General features: G+C 35.4%; 1 protein-coding gene across 4 annotated transcripts in view; it reads right to left on the bottom strand.

Moving 5' to 3' along the window:
- Positions 1–3,971: 3,971 nt before the first annotated feature.
- MKLN1 (muskelin 1) overlaps positions 3,972–13,789 on the bottom strand; it is a 333,033-nt gene continuing 323,215 nt past the window's right edge. For all 4 annotated transcript variants that reach the window (XM_082472980.1, XM_082472979.1, XM_082472981.1 and 1 more), the window contains 2 exons: positions 12,995–13,049; positions 3,972–4,328 (listed from right to left, as the gene is read on the bottom strand). In XM_082472980.1, the coding sequence (XP_082329106.1) occupies positions 4,207–4,328; positions 12,995–13,049 (177 nt within the window). In that variant the 3' untranslated portion in view covers positions 3,972–4,206. The remainder of the gene's footprint in view (positions 4,329–12,994; positions 13,050–13,789) is intronic.

The following is a 13,789-nucleotide window of genomic DNA, read 5'->3' as shown; positions in this document are numbered from 1 at the left end:
GTTAAGTGCTATAAATCTATTGTCAGAGGATTTAGCTAAGAAAAATAATGGAAACAATTCACAGTATTTGTGGGATAGGAAGAAATCAAGGTTTAAAAATTATGTATAAATAAAATCTCTTAAGACAGCGGTTTTTTTGAAAGATAAAAAGAGCATCTGGTGAAGAAATCAATAAACTACAATCATGAGTCCTCCCCATCAAAACAAATGGTGGTGACATCATTCAGCTGATCTAGGTGGCTCCTAATTAATTATTTCAACAAACTTTGAAACTTCCATCTTCAACTGAAATACCTCTAGACTAGAAGTTTTGGGCAGCCAATGTCATTTCAGCAATAATACAAATCACAGGGACATGTAGGCCATAGTCAAAAATCACAAAAGAATAATGTTATTTGACTAATAAGGAATACAAAAATTTTGAGTGGAAGAACCCAAAGATCTAATCTACAACTACAGTCATATGCAGACCCTCTATGATTACCCCCTAATAACCATGAACTTTTTCTGAGGGAGCCTCTGCATACCTTAGATTAAGGACTATCTTAAGAATTTAAAAGTTAGTGAAAGTTCAGGCCAGAATTTCTGCAAAAGGATGAAATTACATATGAACATGTATTTTTTCAGAAAAGAAGGGTTACAAAGGGAGTATTTTTTACAGCTAGATGACGTTGTTTAAAGTACACATTGTAATGATCCTCTCTCATAGAAATCACTTCAAACCATAATTCTCAACTGCTTTGCAACATTCAATCAGCTAGAGAGTTAACACAACATTCACCCAGGAAAAAATTAAATGACCCACAATTATCCAATGAATTTCATATTGTGTTAAGAATAATTATAGGGTAACTCCTTTCCATGACACTGAGTTTAATTCAGAAAATAAAATCAGAAACATACGCCTTTCTAAGTGCTTTCTGATTCATTAAGCATCATTCTCAATCTCTCACCAATGATTAAGTACCTCAAACTAGTTTTTGTTTATAAATTAGATTTTAAAACTGTTTTATTACATGAAACTCTGCTAATGTATCTCTAAATAGCACTTTTAAGGCAGATGTGAAAAGATCCACTAGAAAGATAAGCTAGCAAACCATTTATATTCAAGACATATTTCACCAAAGAATGCAGTTTACAATCTTAAACAAATCACTGAGCTCTAAAGCCAACAAGCTTTTCTGTGATAAATCAGTGTATTAACTTTCTAATGTTTTCTATCAGTTTTTACTTATTAGACATGGATAAGTCAGTTTTAATGAAAACCAGGTCTGAAAAGACAATCTTGCTAAAGGTTAATACTGTCTGCTTTAGCACAGAGTTAGGCACCCAAATCTGAACTCCTTTGCTTCACAGGAGATTGATATATGTGAATTAATCAAGCTGGCCACATGAGGTCTCTGTCATTCCACAAAATGCAACTGCATTTTGAAACTATCTTGCAAATCAGATAATTAATTTCTCATGAGGTATAAGCACTGAAAATGTTAGAGATCTAGTTTATTTCTAGTTTAAATTATTTCTAGTTTATTATTCTGGAATAATATATTCCATGGAAAAAGGAGAAATGGGGATGAAACTGAAGCTAGGGATAGTGACACTGAGCAAACTGTACCCCACTAACTAATGCACTAACTAATGTTTCAATCTGGGGCTCACTAAGCTAGAATGAAAGAATTTTTAAGTAGTAAAGCATAGATATTTGGCTAAACAATGTATATAAATACCAAATTAGATTATTTAAATTATAATATAGTGCTGGAATACTTGGAAATACATGTAGCTCCTCACTAAATATATAAACAAGTTTCATATCAGGGTTCTGATGTCGAAAGTGAGCAATGTGTCAATCTTGGTCACGGATATAATGAAGCCTACATTCTCCTGCAATCATTACCAGCAGTGCCTCATTAAAGCCCCAGGGTACAAATTTTGACTTACCTAGTCAATAACTTCCTAAATACAGTCTATGTCACTTAAGCAACACTGAACAGTTTGCTATGACTCAACCCCATTTAAACATGTTAGTGGAAAAAAAAAATTCTGTTAAGTGAAGAAAAGGGAAAAGGTTCCACTTCAAGTGAGGAAAGATGAAATTAGAACAAGCATGTTTAGAAAACAACCAGTAGAGAGTCAGAGAAAAATAAGAACAAACAAAATCACTGAGTTCAAGAACTGAGTTTCCTCCAAATATGGAATCTAAGGAACGGAAAAAAATGACCAAAAAAAGCACTATAAAAATAAATGGTGGAGAGAAGCAGAATTTCATTTGGTTATGGTTTTTGAAGTACCAGAATTCACAGTGAGCAAAACTAGGGCTTTTACATTTAGAAATTCTTACCAAGTTCTTTCCTATCAACCTGTTTCCATGAAATGAGTTCAACAGGCTACAATATTAGCAATATTAATATTTTATGTTCTTGACTGTCAGGGAAATCTTTTAATGAAACTGCCTAAGTATGTAGGCAGATTCTATTTGCTCACCCGTAAAGTCAACTGGTTATTCTGCAGCTACACAACTTGGTACTTACTGAATTATGTACTATATCTCTCACAAGGTAAGGAACAAATCTAATTGTTTAATAAATCACTACTGATTGCTTTGGGATGCTTGGAAAGCCAAGCAGTCCAAGATTCAAGCCTAGAACTAGGACAAATATACTTCTGTCCTTCCCCCAAAGACGTGAAACCATGCAATAATGACAGACTGAAGAGGGACCTCAAAGTCTCATTCCTATACATGAGACTTTTCAAAAGTGCAATTCAATTTCTTCTTTCTTTGGTGAGGCCTAATCTTGCTATTCGGGGACACAGTAAATTCTCTAAAGTCATTCACTTGGAAGAGCCACTGGACTGATGGACATTTATTATACTTAGCCTGCTTTAAGCATGGTGGGTATCAGTTGCATACAGCACACTTTTTGAGCAAATGTAAGCACTGGCCAGGTTTAAACTTCCTATGTTGCATTCCACAGCACCTCATGGAACAATACATACCACCACTCCTCACAAAAAAAGGAACAGTGGAAAAGCCCATCTGCCTTTTAGTTTAATAAAAAATATTTGCACCATTATTTTTCTTTTTCTCCATTAAAAAAGCCTGGTCTATGTGTTTAATGAAATGCCTGTCAGCTGTATTCCACTGGACAATTACAAACCATTATTCTTTAAAATATCAGTATATAGAAGCAGATGTAGGGAGCTAATGTGTATGAAAATAAACAAAAACATAGCTCTGGAACCCATCCTCCCAAATGAAAATGCTATAAAGAGATAGCACAAGGAAGAAATCGAAGCCCTGGTCCTGCACAGCTCTACCAGGGGAATGAGTCATTTTCTTCCAAAATTACTACAGAGATATCAATGAACATGCTAATCACAACTAGAATCCTCCTGCTGGTAATTTTGAGAATGGCTCTTAAAGGTTCTGAACTATATTCTCTCCTCAGTTTAAGGTTTCTGTGACTCAAAGCTTTGTAATACCCACTATAAAATATATCATTATAGAAATACTATATACCAATCTCAGATAAGTGTGTGGATCAATCTCAGGTTTCACTTTTTAGTTCTATGACAAGGAGCGTAAATTAGAGCCTTCTGTTCCTCCTACTGTTTAATGTAATACAAGACTCTAGTCAACGGAGACACATATATCACTTAAACATACATCAATTGCCCTACAGAACTATATACTGTTAAGAATGAAGAGGTAAACAAATGATACATATCACTTACAAGCAGCTGTGTGATTCAAGGTAAAGTGAAATGGGAAGAAAGGAGAAAGAAGAAAGGCCAAACAACCCAACAACAAAATTCCAATTCTTGTAGCACTGAGTCTGTGAACAGTGCTTACTTGCCCCAATTTTATAAAAATGAAATAAAAATCAGAAAAGGGTATACTGCCTGGTTTTTTCTTTTATACTCATGAATTCTTAAAAGTTAAAGTAATAAAATATATATATATATATATATTTAAATGGAAAGTATACCGATTTCACTTTATTAGCCTAATTTAGGAATGGGATGAGGACTATGGGGTTGAGGTCAGGTGTGAAGGAAGAGGGTTAAAATTTGTGACAGCAAAGATCCCTTCAAAATTCTGGTGCAGTCCTCAGTCACTGCAGCCTAATTGTCAGTCAATAGAGTTGAAATCCAGAATACTGAAAGCAGACTCCTGTGCTCCATTTCTGTCCAGGTACTCTTCAGTCACAGTGTGATGAGGTCCACCAGGTTGCCTTTAGGAGGAGTCATGCTGTCAGGAAAGAAATTTACTAAGGTGTCAAAGAGCTGAGTTCTTTGAGCATAGGTGTGATCCACATCGGAAAAGCCTGGTGAAGGAGAGATATAAAGAAACTCATCCACTGTGTTTAAAACTCAACATGTAACAGAAAAGCTAGTTGAGAAAAGCAGCAATGTATAATGGAAAAACCAAAACCAAATCAGGCTTTGAAACCAGACAGACATGGGTCCTGATCCCAGTTCTACTACCTAGCACTGGTATGATCTCAGGTAAGGTAATCAGCCTTTCTTCAACTGTTTCCTCAGCTATAAATCTGTGATAATCCTGTTTATGTCGTAGGTTTACAGTGCAGATTAAATGCAATTATGTGAAAACCACCTAGCAGAATGACTAGTACTTTAGTAACTAATATTGATTTCTCTTCTTTTCCTTATAAGCATTTTCCTCTTCTAGTCCACTGAGGAATTTTCATTCCTCTTTTCCGACTTTTTAATACTTTTGAGCACTAAAAATTTTTTGATAATAAAAATATAATCAGAATGAAAGGGGTCTTTAGAAAGTAGTGTAAAATCATTAAGCCCCGGAGAGCTGCAAGAAGTCTCAGAGAACTGAGTGAAAATACAGACAGCTGAGGTTAAGAAATATATCTATAACACACAGAACGATACCTGGCACATAGGAAATACCATGTATTTATGGTACTATGCATCAGGCTCTATGCTAGGCACACATCATGTGAAAAATAGAGAGCAATGAACTTTTATCTAGATGAATGTTCTAGTGAAAGACATTCTAAAAAGGCTAAGATCACTGAACCATAAGATTTTTTCCCCCTTAATATCTAGTAAACACTTAATTTTCAAGTTTACTCCAGCCAAGGAAATATTCAGTGAGATGACTCTTTCCTTTAGTCAGCCAGTAATAGTATTGCTCCCCCAGCTGTTTCAAATTTCTTATGCACATATGAAGAATGAAAATGAAAAAATAGTCTATTGATTTTCCCCATTCCTGAGATGGCTAACTGAATATAAGAGGCCTACTGAATGCCATCAGAAACAGAAATAGTGCCAGCAAGTTCTTTATGCCATGATAATCAGTGAAGACTATTTCAAATTGGACTGATTTTCAGTTAACTTAGAATACAGTTTTAGATGCAATCTGCCTTTTAATCTTGTAAAGACCATGAACAGAACAGAAAGAACATTGCCAAGGATACCAGTTTCCTGGAAGGAAAATAAACAATGTCTCAAGAAAGGCACATTCCTCCTTATTAAAAAAAAAAAAAAATTATTACTATTTTAAGTGTGAGGGCAAATGTTTACTTCTTTGAGATGAGTTTTAGATTTAACAAAGCCTACTACTATATCACAGAAATGAATGGAAGGAAGTAGTCCAAAATGTAAACAAAGGTTACCCCTGAATGGTGGGATTGTATTTTTTCTATTTTAAGTTTTTCTGAGTTTTCTAAATTGCTTTATTTTCGACTTATTTTGAAAAATTCCAAACTCACAGAAAAGTTTCAAGAATAGTACAACAAACATTCATATACATATATCCTTACCTAGATTAACCAACTGTTAACATTTTGCCACATATTTTTTCATTCTCTCCTGTTCTCTATGTGTGTTTGTATACCCCACTCATACTTTTTTGTGGAACTACTTGGGAGTAAAGTGTAGACATCGTCACCCCTAAATACTTGAGTTCATTTCACCTAAGAACAAGAACATTCACTTAAATAACTACTATATATTAAATTTAGGAAATTTAACATTTATGTCCCGAAAATCTTTATAGTCATTTTCCCCACTAATCTAAAATTCAAGATCAAACACTATATTTAGTTATCCAATCTCTTTAGCTGGAATAGTTCCTCAACCTCTGTTTTTTTTTTGTTTGTTTGTGACACTGTTATAAAAAAACCAAAGAGCAGTAATGTAGTAGAATGTATTAAATTTGAGGTGTCTGATTGCTTCCTTATGATCAGATTCAGTTTATGAAGTTGGCAAGAACACTACACAGAGATGCTGTTTCCTTCCCAATGCATCATCTTAGGAGGCATGTGGTATCAGTTTGTCCCAATACTGAGGATGTTAACTATGATCATCTGGTTAAACTGGTGTATGACAGATTTCTCCAATGTAAATGTGTACTTTTCTACCTTTGCAGTTAATAAAATATTGATGAGAAGATAGTTTGAAACTGTGCAAATATCCTGTTCTCCAACAGATCTGCACCCAATGATTTTAGCATTAACTGATGATTCTTGCTAAAACAATTATTATGCATATGATGGTGATTTCCTAACTCGACAATTCCTTCTAGATTCACTGGATGACATTAATTGCAAAGAAGAGTTTTCCTTTTCCTTCCTTCATTTTATTTCTCTATTTGCATTAGTATATACTCATGAGTCATTTTCTTGTTCAAAAGGTTATATCCATTCCTGTCATTATTCATTTTAATACTCATATGTTCTCCCTCTGTATCTTTTTGAAATATCCCCATTACTTTTTGAGTACCTCCTTACTTTCTGGCACAGTAAGATCTCCAAGCTTATATTTACACAGCTCTGGAGTCCGCCATTTTCCCCAGGAACCCTAATTCCTTTTAGTGGCGAATGATATTTAGAAACCAAGATCAGTTGTGCTAATTGCCAGGGGTGGTGTTGTTTCTAGGTCTATACATATATTCACACATATTATACACACATCTCTTTAAAAATACCCAAAATCATTAGTCCATGCTTTTATTGCTAATTCAGTTTTTTAAGAACCTCACAGAGTTCTTCCTCTCCTTATTCCATTCCATGTTTATAGCTCCTTTCTCCTACTAGGAAAACCTACTCCCAGCAATATCATCATACTTATTCATTTGTTAAACCTAAAACACACAAAACAAGTTCCAGAATTACTATACCCAAACCATTACCAGCAAAATTCAAGATTTCCTTGCTTTTATCGTCTTTAGAATATACTTCACTGATAGTATATAGTCTAAGCTGTATTTAAAAAGGTTTAATTCTTTTTTCCCCTACTGTGCAATTATGTTACCAACTTGATAAACATGTTTGTTTCTGTTCCTATTCAACTTTAGGGCTTCTCACATCTTTTATTTTATTTTCTTTATTTGTAAAAATGCTGTGGTACATTATATTTTTAAGAGAAGCTACTGATTCTGTGATAGTACTCTATAAAATAATACCATTTTCATGAGATCAAATGATTTAGGAGGGAAGGAAACAAACACCGAGTCTCTACTACATGCTAGTTTCTTTATGAATGACATTTCATTGTCACAAAAATAACCCAACAAAGCAGTTACCATAAACTCCAATTTCAGATGAAACACTTAGAGAGTCAGTCATTTAATAAGGCATCACAGTTGGTGAGGAAAGCGAATGGAGTGTGAACCCAGGTCTATCTGACTCCAAAGCCCATTTATTTTTATTAACTGAGTGCTTATTAAATTGTAGGCAATGTGCTAAATTCATTTAATCCTCAAAAGAACCTTTTATTTTTATTCACCTTTTACCAGTAAGGAACTTGAAATTTACACTCTCATTAGATGAATGGTTAAATTATGGTAGAGCCCTATTATGGGATATTGTGTATCACTTACAAATACAATAAATCTAGTATAGTTTCATGTAAGCACCTCCAAGCCACATCATTAAATTTTAAAGTTATGTGGAGAATACATGTTTTTATATTATGTAATAAATAAAACCAGAAAACATAAAACCATACGTGTGTGTGTACATATATACCGTTGATCCTCATTATTCACAGATTCCATATTTGTACATTTGCTTACGTGCTAAAATTTGTAACCCCCAAATCAGTATTTGTGCCACTTTTGTGGTCACTCACAGACATACACAGAGTGGCAAAAATTTGAGTCACCACATGTAAATATATGTTCTCAACTGAGGTCAACTAGGTAATGCTCTGCCTTCTTGTTTCAGCTCTCATACTATAAACAAGTGTCCTTTTCACAGTCTACTTGGTGTCATGTTCTTCACATTCTGTGTTTTTTGTTGGTGACTTCACTGCTTAAAATGGCCCCCAAGTGTGGTGTTGAAGTGATGGCTAGTGTTCCTAAGGCAAGAAGGCTGTAATGTGCCTTATGAGGAACATACACGTTAGATAAGCTTCGTTCAGGAATGAGTTATAGTGCTGTTGGTGTGAGTTCAATATTAATGAATCAACAGTATAAATACACAAGTAAGGTGTGTTCCTGTTGAAAGAAAGCAACATTATGTTATTAATCAATTGACAAAAAGTCTGTGACAAGAGGCTTACAGGAACCTATCTCTGTATTTTCCATAGGAGCAAAGGGTCAGTATTCACCAATTCAGTGTTATAGGTGACTTCATAGACTATTACTGTGAATAATGGGAGTCAACTCTACCTGTATGTTGGTGTATAAAGATCTGCCAAATACAAGTGGTTACATTTGAGGGAAGCAGGCAGGGACTGAGGGAAGTTGTTCAAACAGAATCTTAATATTAAAAAAAAAATACATTAAAAATGGGTAGGGCACCAGGAAACTCATCAACAGCAACATGACTACTTAAATGGTAGAGACAGGACAAAAAAGGTTGCATTGATTTTAAATCTCACGCTCCTAACTACTGTTTCTCTCACTTCATTTTCACCATACAGTGAATGAGGAACTTATCGCTCAGAGTAGTGGAAACTGGTAAAGCTCAATGAGAGGTAGTACAGTTAGTGATTTAGTTCTGAAGCCAAACTACTAAGGTGTGAATCCTGGTTTTGCTACTCACTAGCACTTTTCCTGGGCAACTTACTTTAGCCTCTCTGTGTTCCAGTTTCTTCACATATAATAAAAGGGGATCATACTAGTGCTACTTCATAGGGTTATTATGAAGATTAAGTGAGTTATGACATGTAATGTGTTTAGAATAGTACCTGGTCCCACAGTAAGTGCTCAATAAATATTAGCTATCACTTTATCATTACTACTGTGACTGAAGACAATGACTGCTCTAAAAGAAAGTGACCTATTAGGAATATACTTTTTAAAAAATTTATTAAAAAATTAATTTATTTTATTTATTCTTTTTTTTGGCTGCGTTGGGTCTTCATTGCTGTGCGCAGGCTTCCTCTAGTTGTGGCAAGCGAGGTCTAATCTTCGTTGCAGTGCATGGGCCCTAGGTGCTTGGGCTTCGGCAGTTATGGCACGTGGGCTCAGTAGTTGTGGCTTGCAGGCTCTAGAGCACAGGCTCAGTAGTTGTGGTGCACGGGCTTAGTTGCTCTGCGGCATGTGGGATCTTCCCGGCCCAGGGCTTGAACCCGTGTCCCCTGCGTTCGCAGGTGGATTCTTAACCACTGCGCCACCAGGGAAGCCCTAGGAATATACTTTTTTGTTTGTTTGTTTGTTTGTTTTTGTTTAACAGATTTTTTTTTTTTAATTAATTAATTTATTTTTGGCTGTGTTGGGTCTTCGTTTCTGTGCGAGGGCTTTCTCTAGTTGCGGCAAGCGGGGGCCACTCTTCATCGCGGTGCGCGGGCCTCTCACTATCGCGGCCTCTCTTGTTGCGGAGCACAGGCTCCAGGCGCGCAGGCTCAGTAAATGTGGCTCACGGGCCCAGTTGCTCCGTGGCATGTGGGATCTTCCCAGACCAGGGCTCGAACCTGTGTCCCCTGCATTGGCAGGCAGATTCTCAACCACTGCGCCACCAGGGAAGCCCCAGGAATATACTTTTAAGTTAACATCCTATACAGGCTGGGTAGCTTTTCCTATTTATGGTAATAAGGAAGAAATAGCAAGAATTCTCATTTTTCTCCTAGATAGAAGTTTCTTTGTGTTTACATTTCTTATTTCTAAAATAAACTCATTATTATATAAAAATCACCTGTAAACATGTGGGCTAAAGACAGGAGGCTGAAGAAAGTCTCTTGCTGAAATCTAAGTTTGGTGGATTTAGTACAAGTATACAGGTTAAAAGGGCACAGTAAATGCTGTGAAACCCCTAAGGTTCCTCATTCACGAATGTCAACACACTGCCAAAGAGCACTGCACTTTAGACATAAAATATTTTAAACAGTTGCCTGAATTCATACCTGCACATCACATACGGACTATAAAACTTCTAAAGAAAGGTGTGAAGACCAAGAAAGGCAATATGCTTCTACAGACCAGATTTTCCCTGTCACATACCTTGCTGAAAATATGCTCTTAAAATTAGCAGAAAGCCCAAGTTCAAGCTTCAAAGTGCCCACAGCCACAGACACAGACACAGTAGCTCTAAGCTAAAGATCCCCAAAGGTTATTTTTCTCCGAAGTCAGTCATTTTTCAAAACTAAGATAATGCCAGCTGTTTGCAAATCATTTTCCATCTTTCTAAATCTTTAAATTACATATAACATTAGTAAATACTTTAATTCTAAGAGGTTAAGATAAACTGGATGAATTCTGAAGGAAGTCAGACAATTTGGTTGAGCCAAATTTGGCAGGACATAATTTAGAAAACAAAACATTCAGTTATGTATACATCTATACATAAAATAACCCATTAGATTTCAATTCTAAGTGGCGTAAAGGTAAAACAATCAGACAGAAAATGAATGAGAATAAGAACCAGGAACTCTAAATAGGCATGAAACCTTTTGAAAGGTACTTTTTGTTTATAAATAATATATCAAATTTCTCCTTATTAAAATTAGCATATAACCTGAATTTGCTCCTCATCCAAATTCACCAATGTTACAAAGACTACATTTATAAAGAAGGTAGTAATACTAGTACCTGAATGGAGCACTTACTAAGTATTTCATTTTGTTGTTTTTCATAATTACTTAATTCTCTCAACAACTTGAGGTAAGTACTCTGCTTACCTCCATTTTATAGATGAAGAACTTAATGCTTAGAAAGGTGAATTGTTCAAAGTCACTTTTAAAATTAGCAAGTGGCAGAGCTGATATCTAAACCTAGATTCTGACCCTTAACCACTATACTACACTCTTATCTCTTAACTACTAAACTGCCTCCCTTCAGACAGGTAGGAAACAAAACCCCACAGAAAATTTCCCTTTTTGTATTTTTTTCTGTTGTGTTTGTACGGATCTCAGTGTATCTGAAGTTTAGAATCCAACTAAAACAAACTGTTCCTGACAAAATATATTAGCTGACAGTGAATAGGGCAGAGAAAGAAGAAGAGTTAATAAGCTAAAAGTAAAACATTTGCTGACACCAGTCTAACATATTCAAATGACTGCCAAAAAATTCTTGTTCTAAAGGCTAAATATAAGTCAGCCAGAGATATTTCAGTGCTGTCCACCATTAAAATAAAAATAATGGCTCTGGGCTGCAGTATCCATACTTAACAAGGCACACATTTATTCAAACTGAGTATCTATATGCAAGGCTCTCAGTTCCTGTATCACTAAACCTGTTACAAATGATAAAATTCAAAAGGGCGTGAACTTTCTAAAATAATGCCTATAACTAGACTCTCCATCTCAGGGTTGAGATTTCTAACAACCTGAAAACATTTTTTAAAAGCCCTTTGAGTGTATGGAATAGTGGTAAACAATTATATAAATTTTTAGGAGAACCTACTGGAGTTACGTTTTATAGCAGTCCTCTTGCCCTGTGGAAACCTACATATTCTGGAATTAGAACTCAGGACTGCAGTTGCCTTGATCAGTAGAGTAGCCTCAATTACTCATTAAGAAAAAACAAAACAAAGGGCAAGACCCCAAGAGACACTGCTACTATTTCCCATCCCAGTGAGAAACACCATCACTGTATGTCTCTTTTTTTTTCCTTTGAGGTATGTTTCACCTTTAAGAGACAAAAGGTCAAACAATGAAGAAATTAAACTGATATTCCAAAGTGTTATTTAATTCCAAAGATAAAGAGAAGTATTTATATTACATACGCTGGAAAATTTCGGTACTATTGCTCGACTCTAAGGCAAATTAAAAATAGCACCAGCATTAATGAGATTAATATGCATTCACTGTGTGACTGCATAATGACAAGAGGAAAGCTGGAAATTCCCATACTTCAAAAGGCTACTATCTTGTTGAAAAACTGAAGCTATAATGACTTATCCTAACTAAAAGATCCTTGAAAATTCACCTGACTAAAGCTCTGGATTCTGGAACTTCTACAGACTCCCCACTTTACTACAATCTAGTTTAACTACTTTAATAATTCATTAATACTAAATGAGAGTACTACGAAGTGAAAACTGATGCCCATATCTGGGATGCTTGAGAAACACTTGAACAATTAAGATACCAACATACAAAAATACCCATTATCAGGAAAGAGGTAATTCGTTCCTCTGCTCCCAAACATTTATTTCATTGCCCACTCCATCACCATTCTGTTGACACCACACAATTTCACAAAGAACAAACTGAGAGGAAAACCATTCAACCAACAAGTGTTAACTCACGGTAAGTATATCAGTAATACAGTCTGCATTCCAAAACAACGTTATACACATTAATTTATTTTGATCAGGCTTCTATTGCCATCTGTTTGCATAATAACCCAGCAATTGGTGTAATAGGAACTGCAAACTGATCCATGAACTGGTGACTGATGCCTGGAAAATAACCTTGTAGCAGGTTATTAGAAATTTTGCATGCTACCTTGAAACTTGCATCATTTGTTTGGATGACATCTCATCTGATGTTTCATTTAAAAGAAATCAAAATCCAACCTCCCAAATTCTAGGGCATATGGCCGGATAAATTACACTGGAATACTTACCTAGAGCTGTGAAATCTGAACCAGATTTAAACAGAGCTGAAGCTAGGAGCTGAAACTGTGGAGGGGAAGAGAAAAAAGCAAATTAGCTAGGTAAGCACATTGGAGAAAAAACTCCTATAATTTCGACCATTCATTAGCCACTGGATGTCTCCGCACATGTGTTGCATAAGTCTATTCACCAAAAAGTGGCTAGAAGAACACCGTATTTAGATTAAACAACATGCTGACTTTTCTAGTGGACTGCTGTTATCATTTTCCAAAATACTAGACCAAGTCCTGGAATTACTTTATTTTAAAAATATATTAAAGTATGTATTTATTAAGGAACAATAGGTCAACTGAAATATAAAATATTACTCACTACCATATGATCCAGCAATTCCACTCTTGAGTATACATCCAAAGAAAATGAAAACACTAATTTGAAAAGATACATGCACTCCAATGTTCACAGCAGCATGATTTACAATAGCCTGATATGGAAGCAACCTAACTGTCCATCAACAGATGAATGGATAAAGAAGATGTGGTGTATATATACAATGGAATACTACTCAGCCATAAAAAAGAATGAAATAATGCCATTTGCAACAACATGGATGGACCTAGAGGGTATTATGCTAAGTGAAATAAGTCAGACAGAGAAAGACAAATACTAGATGTTACCACTTATACGTGGAACCTAAAGAATAAATGAATGAATAAAACAAAACAGAAAGACTCACAGATAGAGAGAACAAACTAGTGGTTACCAATGGGAAGATGGAAAGGGGTAGGGGCAGGACAGAGATAAGA

The sequence above is a fragment of the Balaenoptera physalus genome (genome assembly GCF_965194825.1).
Source record: "Balaenoptera physalus genome assembly, chromosome: 8".
Lineage (NCBI taxonomy): Eukaryota > Metazoa > Chordata > Mammalia > Artiodactyla > Balaenopteridae > Balaenoptera > Balaenoptera physalus.
The sequence above is the reverse complement of the archived record's forward strand: the minus strand, read 5'-3'. Positions and strand labels throughout refer to the sequence as shown.